This window comes from Protopterus annectens, chromosome 5.part0, assembly GCF_019279795.1.
Source record: "Protopterus annectens isolate FY-2018-M chromosome 5.part0, PAN1.0, whole genome shotgun sequence".
Lineage (NCBI taxonomy): Eukaryota > Metazoa > Chordata > Ceratodontiformes > Protopteridae > Protopterus > Protopterus annectens.
The window spans coordinates 135,793,252-135,812,123 of NC_056735.1; the positions used below are offsets into that span (position 1 = coordinate 135,793,252).

General features: G+C 40.9%; 1 protein-coding gene across 2 annotated transcripts in view; it reads right to left on the reverse strand.

Moving 5' to 3' along the window:
- The window catches only part of TMEM131 (transmembrane protein 131), a 3,850,119-nt gene that overhangs the window by 115,381 nt on the left and 3,715,866 nt on the right, over positions 1 to 18,872 (reverse strand). For both annotated transcript variants that reach the window (XM_044072169.1, XM_044072168.1), the window contains exons 38-39: positions 11,559 to 11,658; positions 11,053 to 11,153 (exon numbers count right to left, since the gene is read on the reverse strand). In XM_044072169.1, coding sequence (XP_043928104.1) covers positions 11,053 to 11,153; positions 11,559 to 11,658 — 201 coding nt within the window. The remainder of the gene's footprint in view (positions 1 to 11,052; positions 11,154 to 11,558; positions 11,659 to 18,872) is intronic.

Consider the following 18,872-nt stretch of genomic DNA (forward strand, 5'->3'; position numbering starts at 1 on the left):
ACCTCCCCTAATCTAGATGTGAATCCCTTCATGATTAGGTGGGCTATATAAAATGTTTTTCTAACCACTTTGGCCACGTGGTTGTCAAATGAGAGAATGCTATCAACTTGGGTCCCCAGGTCCCTAATGACTTCTTCTGTACTTAATGGATTACCACCTATGTGGTAATTGGTGGGCACTTTGTTTTTGCCAAAGGGGATGACTATACACTTTTTGGCGTTTAGCTTGAGGCCATGGCTCTGGCACCAGTTGTCTGTTTCTATGAGGCCCTTTTGGAGGATGCTTGTGTCGGCTGGAGAGTCGATTATGGCGCCCACTTTGCAGTCATCTGCGAACTTGGTCAGCCACAGTCCTTCCGTGTTGGCCTGTACCTCCGAGAAATATATACCAAACAAGAGAAGTCCCAGGACTGAGCCTTGTGGGACGCCACTAGTAACTGGTTTGGAGTCTGACATGGCTCCAGCAATTCTAACCATGTGGGTTCTGTCCTTGAGCCAGTTTGCAACCCATCTAGTGACATAGGGGTTTATATTTAAGCTGGTGAGCTTATCTATAATGCCTGAGTGGGGTATTGTATCGAAGGCTTTTGCGAGGTCCAGATAGGCTGTGTGGACCACCTTCCCTTCGTCAATGGCCTTGGTGACTGTTTCAAAGAAGTCAACCAAGTTTAAGAGGCAGGATCTGCCCTTAACAAAGCCAAACTGGGTAGGATCCAGTGTCTGTAGGTCCCCAATATCTTTATTTATGAGGTCCATGATGATCCTTTCCATAGCTTTTCAGACCAAGCTAGTCAGGCTTATGGGGTGATAGTTTCCAGGGTCCGTTGAGGCACCTCCTTTGTGGAGAGGGACCACTGTTGCTGTACGCCACTCTTTAGGTACATATCCTGTAGTAAGGGTGAGATTGAACAGTAGTTTTATGTTTGGGTTTAGCTCTTCTTGGAGTTCATGTAGGACGCAGCCTGGGACACCGTCTGGTCCCATTGATGCTGTGTTTTTTGCTTTGGAGAGGGCGGCTCCCACCTGAGCATCTGAGATGTCGGGGGGGCAGCACTCTGCTGGGATAGATATTTGCCCTTTTGGTGGGGAGTTTGCTGAACCTGTCAGCTAGGATGTTGGCAATGTCTGTGGGATCAGTGTATTTTTTGTCATTTTGGACTAATTCTGAGCATATCTGGGAATTCCCACGCAGGTTCCTAACATAACTAAAGAAAGCCTTGTGATTATCTTTAGTGTCCTGTGCAATTTTTCTCTCGAAGCTGGCCTTTGACGATTTTATGAGTGCCCTTAGTTTTTTGCTAATACTGATCAGAGATGCCTTCCCTTTTTGGGATTTTACTCTATCATGTAGTAGCTTCCTCCTTCTATTGTATACTTTGTTTATGGCTGGGGTCCACCAGACAGGTCGTCTGCCTTTGGAGGATTGGGTCTTGGGTTTATTTGGGATTGCATGATCCATGCATTCCTGAAGGTGTTCATAGAATGCATTTATAAAGGATTCTGCGGTCTGGGTCGTATTTTCCACAGGCCCGGGGGCTTTGAAGGATTCCACCTCGGTTTTGAGGAGTGTGAAATTTGCTTTAGAGAAGTTTTTCACTGTGGTTTTCTGGGCAGGGGGTGGGGTCGGGATGTGAATATCCAGTGAGATCAGTTTATGGTCTGATCTTACCAGTGAGGGATACACTTCTGGTCTGGAGCATAGAGTCCCCTTGTTGGTGATGATCAGGTCCAGTACATTTTCCCCTCTTGTGGGAGTGGTAACAAGTTGTTCCATAGCATTTGAGTTTATGAATTCTAGGAACCTTTGGGCAAGGGTGTTGGAGCTAGAGTAATGCTCCCAATCTATGTTTGGGTAGTTGAAGTCGCCCAATATAATGGTGTTCGGAGAGACCTTCATATTTTCCAGTGTTCTCAGGAAGGCCGAGTGGGGTTCCTGGGTTTGGGAGGGTGGTCTGTAGCAGGCTATAAACTGGAAGGCGGTTTTACACACTGTTAGTTGCACATGGATAGTCTCTGATGCTTCGTGCTTTGCCACCAACCTAGAGGTGTGGGTATCTTTGATGAATATCGATACTCCCCCTCCTTTTGTGGTTCGGTCCAAGTTTTGGGGCCAAAAAGCATGGTATGAGGTATAACCTGGTAGTGCTGGGGTGCTCTCGGGAGTCCTGAACCAGGTTTCTGTTACTGCACAGATATCGATGTTCTCCATGCTAAGGAGAGTTTCGAGTGCATCTTGAGGTTTAGACTTCTAGCGTTGAGTAGCATTACTCTTAGTTTCTTATCCCTTGTGATACCTATGGAGGTGGGTTTGTCTTTTGAGCCTTGCCTAAAAAAGGCACTATGGGGGTAGCAAGAGCCTTTGCCAATATCCGAAAGCCCAGGGGTGACAGGTGCAAGCCGTCCCTAGCAAAGCATCGTGGCTTGTCGTGCATATCATCCCAAGCTGACAGGCATTGGATCCCCTTTGAATGACACCAATACTTAAGCCAATTGTTGAAATTGATCATCTTGTCTTCATATTGTGGCATCATTCTTGGTGAGGGTAAGATGCTACTCAAGGTCAGGGTCATACCAGCCTGGGCTACATGCTCAGAGAGCTCCTCTATGTGTATGTCTCTTTTCATGTAGTCCAGGGAGGTACGTCTCAGGTCATTCACACCAGCATGGACAATGACTGAGTCATATTTGTACTTGCCTTGGAGTGACCTGAGTGCTTGTGTTATGTGGCGGATCCTAGCGCCAGACAGGCTGCTCACCGTGACCTTCTCCTTGTTCAGCCTGGTGAGTGGGACGTCAGTGTGCCTGACGATAGAGTCACCTATTACAAGTGTATCAGGTGTGTTGTTTAGCCTTAAGGGCTGTGACTGTTCGGCACACTGGCTTTGTGAGATATGTGTTGCACGTGTTTTGTTTTGGGGTAGCGGTTGCTTGGGTGTCTGCTTTGGAGGTCTCTGCTGCTTAGGCAGATCTTTATTTAGAGCCTCCGGTATGTTTTTGTGTGATTATGTGTTTGGTTTGCTGTCGTGGTAGGTCTATGTGAGACTGGAATTGTAGTGAGTGCGGTTTCCTTCTCCTCCTGACTGGTTATGCCAGTACTGAGTTGAGAGAGCTTAGCCTCCAGTTTGGCTATATGGTTGCATCTCTCACATGTGTTGGAATTTGTTGGGAGGAGGAGAGGGTTGTCTGTGTACATGAGGCAGTTGTAACATTGCCTCAAGATTCCCATATTCACCAGCTGGACCGAGAGGAGATTGACAACTGACCTTTGGACATGCTAGAATAATATTGGGAATTCCTTTATAATTGAAAACAAGGGCCAATGGGGAGCGAGGGTGTAGTGCTTTTAATTTTTAGTGCCGACTTATAATTGCTTTAGTGAGCAAGTGCCAGGTAACAAGTGCAATGTGTTACAGGTAACTTAAATGCAAAAGCGACAAACAGTAACTTTCTTTCAAGCGAAGCAAGGAAATAAGTACAGTAAGCAATGCAGATATCACTAGGGATCCACAGAAGCGCTGAGAAGCCGCGTTTTAGGTGGAATTAGCGTTCCAGGGGAATAACAAGCATACAAAACAAAGCTAGATTCAGCAGGCCTGGATCTAGTCTATGCTACAGCAAACAAGGTGTACCAATTTCAGTAAGATACAGTTCAAATATTCAGGCACTATAAACCTCTAACCAGAAATTCCCAGCTCAGAAGGGCAGAGTCCAGCCTCTCCTCCCACAAGAGTGCAGACCACGAACCTTCTTAATGTAAAATAACTGGCCTGAAGCCCAAGTGCTTTAAACCAGAGCTAATACACTTTAAGAATAACAGACACTGAGCTCTCAATCAGCAGTTCCCAACTTAGAAGGATGAAAGCTACCTGTCCTGCCACCACAGTGCATGCCACAAACCTTCCTAATGTAGAACAACTGGTCTGAAGCCCAAGTGCTTAATCCAAAAGACTTAGAATGATAGCTACACTTTAACCAAGTTACTACCAAGCAGTAATAAATACAACTGAATACTTTAAATAATGCCTGGATTAGTGCTCAAGTTATACAAACAAAGCTAGATTCAGCAGGCCTGGATCTAGTCTATGCTACAGCAAACACGGTGTACCAATTTCAGTAAGAAAAAATTCAGATATGCATGCACTATAAGCCTTCAACCAGAAATTCCCAGCTCAGAAGGGCAGAGTCCAGCCTCTCCTCCCACAAGAGTGCAGACCACGAAACCCTCTTAATATAAAATAACTGGCCTGAAAGCCCAAGTGCTTAAACCAGAATTAATATACTTTTAGAATAACAGACAGTGAGCGCTCAATCAGCAGTTCCCACTACAGTGCAGACCACAAACCCTCTCAATGTAAAACAACTGGTCTGAAGCCCAAGTGTTTAAACTAAAAGGCTTAGAATGAGTTACACCAAGCAGTAATAAATACAATTGAGAACGTTTAAGATGACGCAAAAGCAAAATAAAGTAGGAAGAAACACAAGTACAGTAAAAGGAGAAGATTTTTTTTTTTTTTTTTTTTTTAGAAAAGTAGCAAAAGCAGTAGTAAATACAATTCTCATGCAGTGCAAGCTGGCACACTTGAATATGTAGCAATATTAGTCCACACACAGTTTGAAAAAATGTAATTAAATTAAAAAGGACTAAGTGCAGAAAGGGTTTATTAGGTAGAATGCGGTAAAGAGATGTCCTGGGGGAGTGTCTTAGATCAAATCTACAGTGGGGCGGGCACTGCAAAAGCCACCAAATTTAAACTACGACCAAGAATAGGGAGGGGGGGGGTGGGGGAGCAATTTCAACACAGATGTAAGGAATGTGCAAATTATAAAAAAATATATATACTGTTTTCTATAGATTTGCAGAGCAGTAAGACACAGATATCAAGCAGACAATTTAGCTCTATAATACAGAATAACACAGAAAATATACTCAGCTCTATAACTTGAAGATAGTTCTGTAAGGCTGTCTCTCAAACTAAGGTTCCAGTTTGAATACAGGTTGTTAATTAAAAGGAGACACAGCACTAGCTAAATTATATCAGCTGAAAGACAAGGCAGGAAATGAGGGGGGTGGGGGAGCAGTTTCAACACCTTCAAACGCCTCTACTTTCTACTATTTCTACAGCTCCCCCCTCTACTTCAAATGTATATTGAATTTTTCTCCCCAGTGTACTTACTATTTCAATACTCCCCATCTCTACTCTGAGCAAATGGCTCTACATGCAAATTGCTCTCTGAATGTGACTGTAAAAATGATACTATTCACATATTTCATACATATGTGTTCTTTTGCATTATTCTATGAATAATTTGTACAAATGTATGCTTGCTTGTTTTAATTTCTGTAATTGTTTTTATTTTTACTTGTTTTCATTTCTGTAATTGTTTTTATTATGGAGCTTTTCTCCCTGGGCCTCCACTGAAAATGGGCCTTTTGGGCCCAGTGGACCTCCCTGGTTATCAAACTGGAAAATATTATATTATATATATTACAGATGCCAATTTTATAAGTGCACTACAAAGGTACTTGTGGGTGTGCAAGGTACTGATATTGCTGTATGCTGAGGGTTTGTGCCTCATATCACTGGGCATGTGGGAACATCAGTTTTATGCACTCCCTCTTGTGCCCTACTGCCTACACACACACACACACACACACACATTATATATTACTATTCAATATATACATCAATGATATTTACAAATGCTTAAACTCACATTTAGTCCAATATGCAGATTATTCCACTGTCGTCATGTGCAGGCAAAACAACTGAACAACTTTGACCTATGGTGCAGACAGGTAAAGCCATTAATGCACCCCAGATGTCCTGTGATGAATTAGTGACACAGACACTGGCAGGGGACTTGGAAAGAAGGAGTGAGCAGTCAATGTCAACTCACACATCTTGGGGGTAGGGAAGGAAGGAACCCTAAGCTCACTGTCACAAGCAGCATACAAGCTTGAAAAGATCTGTGCTGCATAACTTGTGAGCCACTTAGTTGGGGGTGGGGTTGCACATGTGCAGAAATGCACATACACCTCCTGAAGGCAGCAACAGCAGAGCTGGCAAGGTTGCTGAGAGATATGGGAGTTAGGGCACACTACTGGGTAGCAGTATGACACTGCATCAGTTTCTTAGATTTTCTCTGGACATGGTTCAAGTTGAGCCAAGGGAAGGCTAAGGCATGTATGGTAAACCTGGTGAACAAGAGGAGGAGCTGGTGGCACCTGATATCTGCAGTGGGCTGGGGAAAAACAAAAAAAAAACAAAAGTGAATAACTACAACCCATGACTTAGCAAGTCCTTCACTACACTGAAAATACCTAAATGAATCATAATGTTAATGTTAGCTTTATTACAAACATATGTAAATTCATTCAGTAGCACTGCAAAAAAATACCTCCACTACTGATCAAGTATCACACACCAAACTACTTGGCGTAATCGTAGATCAATACTTAAAAGGTGACTTTCACATAAATTATGTGAATATCAAAAAACAAAGAAACTTGGGATGCTACACTAAGCAAAATACTTAACTGGCTATGCACGTTATACAACTGCTATGTCACTACCTTCTTCCCACTCTTCTATAGTCATCAGCAATCCCTATCAACCTACAAAAAAGTTGCATAAAAATCTGGAACAGGAACAAGCATACAAAAATCATCAGACATGCAAGCTACTTAACAAAAAAGTATACAACCCAAACAAATGTCCAACAAAAAACATCTTATCTAAATGTATAGCCTTCCTCAACCTCTAAAGGACACAAGAAAAACAACTACTTCCTTCGTCTTCTTTCAGCTTTTCCCAGTTAGGGGTCGCCACAGCGGATCACCTGTCCGCTCATGATTGGCAGTGGAGTTTTACGGTGTCGAGTTGCCAGCCCGGCGCCCAACCTTCCACGGAAGGCACACACATGGACAAACTCACGCTTAGGGCCAATTTTGAGTGTCCAATCCACCTACAGCATATCTTTGGGATGTGGGAGGAAACCGGAGTACCCGGAAGAAACCCAAGCGACCACAGGGAGGACATGCAGACTCCGCATAGAAGGCACCCCAGCTGAGGATCGAACTGGAGAACCTCTTGCTGTGAGGCGGCAACGCTAACCGCTGCACCACTACGGCCGCCCTGTTTTTTTTTTTTAAGAAAAACAACTACTTCCAGTGACTAAATATACTGATAATGCTGGTGACTCACTATAGTCAATCTGATTAGCAGCACAGCACAGAATTCATTACCTAAAGACATCAAAACTGAATGATATAAGCTCTACACTGCCACACAAAAATCTAATTAGTTAAAACAAATACAAATTGTACTTATAAACTCCACAACACATCAGAATTATGGACTCTTTCTTTAACCAAAGAAAACTATAACTGCATATGGTATAATATGCCTTTCAAAAGCAAATTACTTATGAAAACCTACAATCAAAATAAGTACCACAAACTACTCTCTAATCTTAGTTATTAAACCTACTAGCAATACTTCAGGGTCTCTTTACTTAACAGAATTCTACACCACTAACTGAAAACTACAACATTTCTAACACAGCACATTATAAAAGTAAACTCAAACCATCATTTGATTCTTGAAAAGTTGACACTGTTCTGTTTCAAATGTTGTCTGCAACCTTGTGCAACTTCAGGGTTATACAGAAGAAGAAGCTTGGTCCCACCTGGATATAATATCCTAAGACTAGACCGAACTTCCAAAAAAGGTGGAGGAGTTGCTATCCTATATAAACCTAGCTTACAATTAACCACTCATAACTGCAAACCACCTCCAGACTCCAATGCAGAAATTCTCATCTCCAAACTTCTTATTAACAATGCCAAATCCATCTATATCGTTTGTATATATCTACCTCCTGGTAATAACATAGCAACCATGGAAAATATACTTTGCTGGCTATCCCAAAACCTGCCTCAAGAAACTATCATTCTAGGTGACACAAATATTGACTGGACCTGCTTCTGCAGCAACCTCCCCTCAAGCCATATAAACCTATATGGGTATTCCCAAACCATTACCTCCCCTACCAGGATAAATAAATCCAACAAGAAATCAAGCTTATTAGATTGGATTCTCATTAACCATCATCCTCAAACTTATGACTCAGGAACCCTCCCTGATGATTTAAGTGACCACTCTCTTACCTATATCATCAGACATAAAACCAACTTTCCCTCTCCAACATCCATTAAAAACATCAGATCTAAAAAGAACTTTAACCCTGAACTTTTCCAGATGGAACTAATAGCATGTAACTGGTCACCCTTACAAAACCTACCTTTAGATGAAGCCGTTCGTTACTTTAACTCCAACTTCCTTGCCATCCTGAACCACCATGCCCCTACCAGACAAATTAGAGCTAAAAACAAACATGCTCCATGGCTCTCTAAAGAAACCAAACAAAACATCAATGCTAGAAACAAACATTGGGCAAAATGGAGAAAAACACAAAACCCTATACACCAACAAACCTTTAGACAACTAAGAAACCAAACTAAAAAAGCTATAATATCTGACAAAAAAAAACTACTACCTCCTATCCCAACAAGCCAGTCAAAACAAGCCAAATAAATTTTGGTCTAGTATCAACTAACTACTTCATCCAGGTCAATCCACCACTCCTAACCCTCAAAACACTGAACACAAAACACCAATAAATATAGCCAATGATTTTAATACCTTTTTCAATGACACTATACAAACACTAGCTAGTCAGCTGTCACCTAACAACTTTACTTTACCTACTAATAAAGCAACCTCTCCCCCTCCTTTTCACTTTCAACCCATCCCAACATCATATATACTAACCCTTCTTCAGAAATTGAAATCATGCTCTCCCTCAGCAGACCAACTACCTGCTGAATTCCTACAACTAGCCGCTCCAATACCTATCCTGATCAATAGAACTATTACCGAAAGTTATATCCCTACTTTATGGAAAATTTCCCATATTATCCCCCTCCACAAAGGTGGGCAATCCACTGAACTCTCCAACTATCATCCCATTGCCCTGCTCTCACCTCTGGCAAAGATCATGGAAAAATGCATTCACAAACAACTACTTCACCATCTAACACAAAATAGTTTACTAGCCAACTGTCAGCATGGTTTTAGACCTTCACATAGCACCACTACTGCCCTTCTTTCCTTCACAGATAGTATCAACAAACACCGCAATCTAAACAAACTTTCTTCTGCCCTATTTATTGACCTGTCTAAAGCTTTTGACATGGTAAATCACCAAATTCTCATCACAATACTAAAATCCCTGTCACTTGATACATCCTCCATAAAGTGGTTCCAGTCTTACCTTGACAAAAGACAACAGGCCGTACTATGGCACAAGTCTCTCTCTACTCACTTGCCAGTCAACCTTGGTGTCCCCCAAGGATCCATCCTTGGACCTCTACTTTTTTCCATTTTCATCAATGACCTTCACCTTGCCATCCCTCAGCCCCCTCCTTTTCTGAACTTCTCTACCTTACCCAGCAAGTCTTTAACACAGTTGAGCAATGGTTCACACATAGATGCCTTCTCTTAAACCCCAAAAGACTAAAGTCCTCCTTTTCTCTCCTACTAGAAAATCGCCACCATTGGATTTCTCAGTTAACTCTACCAATAAAACTATTATATCCCCTGAACCTACCACCAAACTATTAGGAGTCACCATTGACAATAATCTAAACTTTGATATCCATATAAACAATACTATAAAAACTGTCAACAAAAAGCTAGGCTCTTTATATAGGATAAAATCATTTCTCCTACCTTCAGCTCGAACCACAATAGCACACACTCATCTAATCTCTCCTCTTCTATATGCCTCACCTATTTTTACTAAACTATCTAAAAATAATCTCAGCAAACTGGAAATGTCCTACAATAACATCGCCAGATTTGCAACAGGTAACCCATTTAGAACCCATCACTGCCTTAATTTAAAACAGCTAGGATGGCTTGAACTACAAAATCTAATTAAATACCATCAACTAACTATAGCTCACAAAACCCTTTACACACCTTCCAAAACACCTATTCTTTCCACACTAATCACTCCCTATAAAAACCTAGATTCCTTAAGGTCTTCTCAGAAACTTCTAGCACACACTACTAAAACAAACAACACGGCTGGTGACTCACTTTTTTCTAATATAGTTGGAAAAGCCTGGAATCTCCTACCAAACAAACTCTCCACACTTCCCTCACTTTCCTGTTTCAAAAACAATCTGAAAGTGCATCTCAAAACTCACTGGTTATGCCCATGCTCTAAACCTGACTAGCTCAAGAGTCACTAAATACTCTGATCTTCCCATCCCATCTACTCATCTAAAGAAACTTCTTCCTTATAAAATTAGTTCTACTAACTATCTCTAGAAAACCTAATCTATATTACTTTCATTTGCTATGACTGTATTCTACACTGTAAATTTTGGGATTTTAACTGCATCCTTTGTTATGCCTGTATTCTACACTGTTAATTTTTTACTATGATAACCTGTAATTGGCACTGTAAATAGAATTTATTTGTCTTCTATATCCGTAGATAGAATTGTGTTAAATTCATTGTCTTACCTAGGAGCTTATCTCCCCGGGCCTCTACTGAAAATGGACATGTATCCAGTTAGAATAGCCCGGTAAACAAATGTAAAATAAAATAAAATAAATAAATAAGAAAAGAAGGCAGTTTCAGATAATCTTGACTTTTGACAAAATGAGTTCTTCAGTGAAGAAGGTGATTATATAACAGTAGAAGGAAAAAAAAACAACACAGGCAGGGAGGAGAAAGTAAGTGCACAGAGGTCCTGCTTGGTCTTATGGGGTGGCAAACTCAGGAGGAGTATTTTACAAATCCCAAACCCATCCTACAGAAGAAGGTGCACCTGATATTACTTTCCATCTTCTCGCCACTACAGATCAAGAGTTAAAGAACTGTGTTGTATTTCCTTGAACACTAATCAAGATCATTAGATACATTTGCTTCAATTTCAGGACAGCAAAATATTTTTACATAGGGCTTAAAAACTTACCTCCTGTGAGGTTTATCTGGTTTGGACCAAAAGCTGAGAAGGAATTTTGGGGACAGAACTCAGGACTGCCAGGGTTGCTTATTGGGCTCCATAAGCCAGAACTGGAAGAAAAGAGTGTGCATTAAATGTAGCATTTTGTCTTGAATAGTATTAAATAATTTACTGCCACACAGCTACACTTTGTAATTACAGCATGGCAAATGAAAATCCTGCATTACATTTGACATCAGATATTTTGCATAATAAGAAATATCAAAAAATGAGTTTAATGAAGTGTACCATAACCTTCCTAAAAAGGGACGAAAACTACACATTAAATTATAGTTGGCATCAAAAACAATCAGTGAAGAAATTACACTGATAGACTTGCTTTAAGCTAAAAAGAAGGTAATCTACTGTGCCACATTCAAAAACAAAACTTCAGCAAAGCAAGCCCCTGAGAAGATAACTGTTAAGTAATAACAAGCCATTTAATCACTACATAAAGACTGTAATAGGATTCTCACCTATCAGAACCATCACTGTCTAGTGAAGGTGCTTGAGAAATAGATGTAGCTCCACTGAGACTAGACATGCTTGTGGAATTTTTCACTGGGCCACATCCACCTAGGTAAAATTAATGCATAAAAAGAGATGAGGAAAATGTGACAATTGAACATTTAACAATTCATTTAAAAAGGAAAAGTAGCACACAGTTATGACAACATGCAATAAATGCAAAAGCAAAAAAAAAAAAAACTTGATATAAAAATAGAACCAGTAGACTCATTTATCTGATTAAACATATGGGCTGATGAAAATAATTTCCATTTTGGGAGGTATAATATCTGATTATGCCTTTACTTCAGACACACAGGCAAGCCAACAAATAAATGCTGGGATTCCTGAAATAATGTTTGAGGATAATGCCCTACCACATTATACTCAGACTCACAATTTATAAACTGTCATCTTTTAAATATGAATTCTAAAACAGCTTTGAACTGATAAAATCTCATTATTAGTAGCCTCTCATTAATTGACACTGCCATCATTCATTACCTATTATAGTTATAAGTTCATGATGTATTTGTATTTCTTTAGAGTATGGATGTAATCACTAAATTATCTGTAAAATCAAGCAACTGCACATTAGAAAAATGTGCAATATGCAAATCTGCAACAGACAATGCAGTCTCTGCTACATCACTACTTGAATATATCTGTGGACATACGAGCTATTGAAGAGACACCGCATAATCTACTGAAACTTGTCTTATTTTTGAGGAAAGGGGGAGATCCAATTTTGGTAAGAAAGTGAACTGTTTACTTGATAAGTAGTAGTGCACTATCAGCTTTTCTATTCAGACTTTGCATATAACACTTACACAAACAAAAGATGAAGGTAAGGGAAAAGGATTATGGTCTATGCTAGTAGATGAATGCGACAGCCAAGCTCTAGTAGAACTGCATCTCCCCCTCCCCATACTGACATTCATAGAACTCTATATTATCCTATGCTCCCCATGTTTTCACTAACTTCTCCATTTTGAACTGAGAGGTATTAACTTTTACTTATGGTATAAAACACAGACTTTTTCAGCATACCCCAGGGAATAGCATAAAAGGTATTTAATAACCCCCCCCAAAAAAAAAACCTCTTTTTTGGGAGAGAAACCTAGCTTGTATCAGTCGGATGAAATCTTACTGCAAAGTATGTAACATTATTACTACTTTAAATGAAAACCTTTAGTTGCTGTTATCATAAGGTAACATCAGAAAGCATTTTTATGTCACACTGCACAATTTACATGAAATCTGACAAATGACTGGGAAGGAATCCTACACCAAACTACATGGATCAATAACCAATGACAAATGTTCTGACTGATTTTATATCACAAAGTGCCAAAGATTTCCATGGACCCCCAGAGAGGCATCTCACTGACTGGAAAAATCAGACCCAGAGTAGTCTCTATTTCAGACGCATATACAAGTCCAACAAATGCTGGGATTACTAAAACAATCGTCTGTGGCTATTTACCCATTCATATTACGGATTACTGAGCTGTAATACTTGTAATGAAGCACACACAGCAAAAACGGACCGTTAATGTGCTATCTTTGTCAGAGAAAGTAAAATAGCTTACACAAAGGAAGAATTTGCAAGTTGCACATTACAATCACAGCACACCTATAATGCACTCCTGTCATAAAGCACAGTGCCCTCTCAGTGGAGTCAAAGCTACACCAGTTTGATCATGTGTAATTTGTACTGCAGCTATGAAATAAATAACTTTTTTTTCTTTTTACACTTTTATGACCTTTGAGAAAATTTTCTCTGTCGCTTTGTATGACCCTTTTTTGTTAAATGTTATGTTTTTTTTATGACCTTTGAGAAAGTTATACAGTTTTCTCTGTCACTCTGTATGATCACAAACATAAAATAGCTCTTTTTAGAGGAATCAAACATACTATATAATGTTCATCCTGCAAGGCTGTTGCTACCTTCCAATTTTGCAAAAAAAATGCATCCTTCTGAACAGGAGTGGCACAGTACAGTGCTCCTTATACTGGTATAAGGATGGAAATACCACGGGACTTTACATGGCATTAAAATACCCTGTCTTTTTTTGCTGGAGGTGTGAAAAATCAAATAAAGCAGACTGGATTCATATTTTTTATGAATGTAATAAAATTAAATCATATTGGAATGGAATCAATCATTTTTACAAGCGTTATTTAATGAATCCTTTATCTTAACTAAAGTATTGATAATTCTAAATGTAAATGAAGGTCCCTACCTGAATAAGACAAATATGTAATTGTTATGGATAATACTTGCTATATCTATGAAATGTGTAACCAGAAGGTGGAATTCAAATACACCCCCGACCTTGGAAGAATTTTACACCTTACTGAAGACAACTGCATTGATGGAAATAAAAATCAAAGAACTACGAATCTATCCCAGGCCATTTGTAAATAATCCTTGGAAGAAAGTTATATCTTTGTTGGAGACACTGCAATAATCAATATTGTATCTCTGATAACTGATCTGTTAATTCTATATTTAATAACATACAGTGTATATAACTGAAAGTCAGGCTATTGTAAATATTGTATAAAGTTTAAAATATTTAAAAATATGTAAATGTTATTTTAATTGAAAATAAAAAAAAATATTTGAGAAAAAAATATATTCTGTCTTTTGTATTAAGATGGCTTATTCACAGAACATTAAGTATTAAGCAAAAACCAAAACAACATCTAAGCAACTTTTTTAGTCTTTCGGCTTTTCTCGGTTAGGGGTCGCCACAGCTGAACTCTGGTCCGCTAATGATTGGCGTGGATTTTTCCAGTGTCGTGTTGCCAGCCCGACACCCAACTTCAAAGAAGGCGCACCGATTCACCCACACACCTACGTGCATGTCTTTAAACATCAGTCAAACGCAGGTATGACTAAGAAATACAAAAAGTTGCTGCCAGAAATGCATGGCGTCTGTGAAGTATTATGTTTGCAACTAAAGTGGTGTCAGTGATGCTTGTTTTTCATTTATATAAATGTAAGAGAGACTTTGGAGTGATTAAGTATAATTTTTCTGCATTTTCTTGATGCCTTTAGCTAATTCCATCTAAAACGCTGATTTTCTAGAGTTTCTGTGATTTAGAAAGCTTGTTTCAGCTACATATTGAACTTATTTTACTGCCTGCACTTTAACAAAGTCGTTTTTGTGTTTAAATTACCTGCTTAACTGTTGTAGGCTACACACTCAAGTGGGATAGCCATGTCTGTGTATTTAAAGTGTTTTTTTTTATTGTATCTGCTTTATTTTCTGAAAAAAATATATATATACTTGTTTTCCCGCCTTTCTAAGCTAGTATTCAGGGCTGTGTTACAAGTTTCTGTGCTTGCCCATATTTTTCTGTTCACTGTGAGAAAGGGAGCTTTGAGCAGCCTACCTGTCCCTGGAGGAGTGGTTTCAGCCCAGAAATTAGTAGTTTATTGGCCATTTTGGGCTAATTTCTATCTTTTTCATTTCCCTGCTATAAAACCCGCATTTGTGTGCTGGGCAGCTAGGGTATAACTATTCCTGGCTCCACAAAGTCTTCTCTTCAATATTTCCATTGGAACTAGACAAACTTTCAACTTAAGCACTCAAACCATTCACTTCTCATCCCGGCACTTGCTCAAAACTCATAGCAAGCACTAATAAACCTTAGCACTAGACCCCCCTATACTGTAGAGAAGGACAAGGCTCTCTATTCGACCTTACCAGCCAATCAGTAAAACAGTTCACTGTACCTATCCAAGCATGTCCAAAAGGCAGTTTCAGGTGTACTCTCCGGTCCAACTGGTGAATCTGGGCATTTTGAGGCAATGTTACAATTGCCTCATGTACACAGACAACCCTCTCCTCCTTCCACCAAACACTAATACATGCGAGAGATGCAATTATACAGCCAAACTGGAGGCTAAGCTCTCTCAACCCAAGAATGGACCAGGCAGTCAAGAGGAGAAGGAAATTACTTGCATCACACCACCAGACTCACACAGACCTATGAAACCAGCACCGGCAAAAACCACACATAAATACACAAAAACATACTCGGAGGCTCTAAATAAAAATCTGCAAAAGCAACAGAGACCTCCAAAGCAGACATCCAAGCAACCTCCACCCCCCAACACAAACCATGAAACACATACTTCACAAAACCAGTGTGCCATGCAATCACAGCCCTTAAGGCAAAATAACATACCCAACACACTAGTAATAGGTGACTCTATAGTCAGGCACACTGACATCCCACTCACTAGGCTGAACAAGGAGAAGATTACTGTTAGCTGACTGTCGGGTGCCAGGATCCACCACATAACACAAGCACTCAGGTCACTCCAGAACAAGTACAAATATGACTCTGTCATTGTCTATGCTGGTGTGAATGACCTGAGCCATACCTCCCTGGACTACATGAAAAGAGACATGGAGAGCTCTCTGATCACATAGCCCAGGCTGGTATGACCCTGACCCTGAGTAGCATCCTGCCCTCACCGAGAATTATACCACGGTATAGAGAAAAAATTATCAATTTCAACAACTGGCTAAGCTTCTGGTGTCATTCAAAGGGGATCCAGTGTCTGTCAGACTGGGATGACATGCTTGACAAGCCACATTGCTTCGCTAGGGACTGTTTGCACCTGTCACCCTTAGGCTTTCGAACACTGGCCAAGGCTCTTGCCACCCCCATACTGCCTATTTTAGGCAAGGCTCAAAAGACAAAACCACCGCCGTAAATAGCGCAAGTAACAAAAAGCTGAGGGTAATGCTACTCAATGCCAGAAGTCCAAACCTCAAAATGCACGCACTCGAGGCACTCCTCAGTATGGAGAAAATCGATATATGTGCAGTAACAGAAACCTGGTTTAAGGCTCCAGAGAGCACCCCAGCACTACCAGGCTACAACTCTTACCATACATTTCAGCCACAAAACTTGGACCGAAATACAAAATGCAGGGGAGTATCCATATTCATCAAGGATACCCACACCTCCAGGTTAGTGGCACAGCACGATGGCTTCAGAGATCATCCACATGCAACTAACAACGGGCAAAACTGCTCTTCAAATTATAGCTTGCTACAGATCACCCACCATGCCCCAGGACCCCCACTCTGCATTCCTGGAAACACTAGGAAACATAAAGGTCCTACCAAACACCCTGATATTGGGCGATTTCAATTACCCAAACATTAACTGGGAGAACTACTCAAGTACAAACTCCCTTGTCCAACGTTTCCTAGAATTTATAAACTCAGACTCCCTGGATCAACTGGTCAATACCTCCATCAGAGGTAACAGCATATTGGACCTGGTCATCACCAACATGGGCGACTGGTGTTCCACACCAGATGTCAACCCCTCATTGGTTAGATCTGACCATAAACTAATCAGATAGGTTATCCACATTCTACCACCAAAGAAACCACTGTAAAAAACTTTTCAAAAGCAAACTTCATGTTACTTAAGACCGAGGTGGGAAGTTTCAAAGCCCCCATGCTAAAGGATAACGCTGTCCAAGCTGCAAAATCCTGTACTAATGCACTCTACAGGCACCTACAAGAATGCATGGATCGCGCTATCCCAAACAAAACCAAGACTCACTCCTCCAAGAAAAGGAAACCAGTCTGGTGGACCCCTGCCATAAACAAGCTATACAACAGAAGGAGGAAACTAGTACAGAAGAGAGTAAAATCCCAAGTAGGGAAGACATCCCTGATCAGTATCAGCAAGAAACTATGCTCCCTCATAAAATAATCCAAGGCTAGCTTCGAAAGAAAAATTGCCATGGACTCCAAAGATAACCACAAGGCATTCTTTAGCTACGTCAAGAATCTAAGTGGCAATTCTCAGATCTGCAAGGACGTTAGTGCAGAATGGCACAAAATACACTGAACCGACCGATATAGCCAACATCCTGGCAGACAGGTTCAGTGCAAACTTCACCCCCCCACCCCCAAAAGGGCCCATAACTATATACCAGAAGAATGTAGTGCCCCTGAAATCACAGACACTCAGGTTAAAACAGCCCTCTCCAAAGCCAAAAACACAGCATCAACAGAACCGGATGGTGTCCCACGCTGCGTCCTACACGAGCTCAAAGATGAACTAACTCCTCACCTAAACACACTGTTTAAACTCAGCCTCTCCACAGGCTATGTGCCCACAGAGTGGTGCACAGCAACGGTTATTCCGCTCCACAAAGGTGGAGCCACAACGGACCCTGGGAACTATCGCCCTATAAGCCTGACTAGCTTGGTCTGTAAAGCTATGGAGCGCATCATTATGGATCTCATTAACGGAGGCATTGGGAACCTCCAAACACTGGACCCTATCCAGTCCAGCTTTGTTAAGGGCAGATCATGCCTCCTAAACCTGGTGGACTTCTTTTGAGACAGTTACCAAGGCTATAGATGAGGGAAGGGTGGTCCACACAGCCTACCTGGACCTCAAAAAGGCCTTCAACACCATTCCCCACTCAGGTATTATAGACAAGCTCACCAGCCTAAACATAAACCCCTACGTCAGAGATGGGTTGCCAAATGGCTCACGGACAGAACCAACATGGTAAGAGTTTCAGGAGATAGGTCTGACTCTAAACTGGTTACAAGTGGCATTCTCCAGGGCTCAGTCCTAGGACCCTTCCTGTTCGGCATATACTTCTCAGAGGTACAGGCAAGCACAGGAGGACTATGGCTGACCAAGTTTGCAGACTACTGCAAACTAGGGGCTATAACTGACTCTCTGGCTGACACAGACATCCTCCAAAAGGGTCTCACTGAGACAGATACCTGGTGTCAAAACCATGGCCTCAAGCTAAATGCCAAAAAAATGTGCACAGTCATCCCCTTTGGAAAAAAACAAAGTACCCACAAACTATCACATAGGTGGTAGCCCCCTAACGGAAGACGTAATAAGGGATCTGGGGACCCAAATAGATAGTAACCTCTCCTTTGATAATCACATTGCCAAAGTGGTTAGAAAATCCTTCTATGTGGCCCACCTAATCACAAAAGGGTTTGCATCCAGATCGAAAGAGGTCTACGCATCACTCATCAGACCCATCATACAGTACAATGCCCCATTTGGGATATACCTTACAAAACACCTGCAACAACTGGAAAGACCACAGAAGTACCTCACCAAGAAGATCACTAGCCTCAAGCAGATGCCCTATGCAGCTCGACTGAAGAAACTCCAACTGTAATCGGTTGCATACCGCCTACTCAGAGGTGATCTCTGCCTGACATACAAGGCCATGTCCAACCCACAACTGATGGACA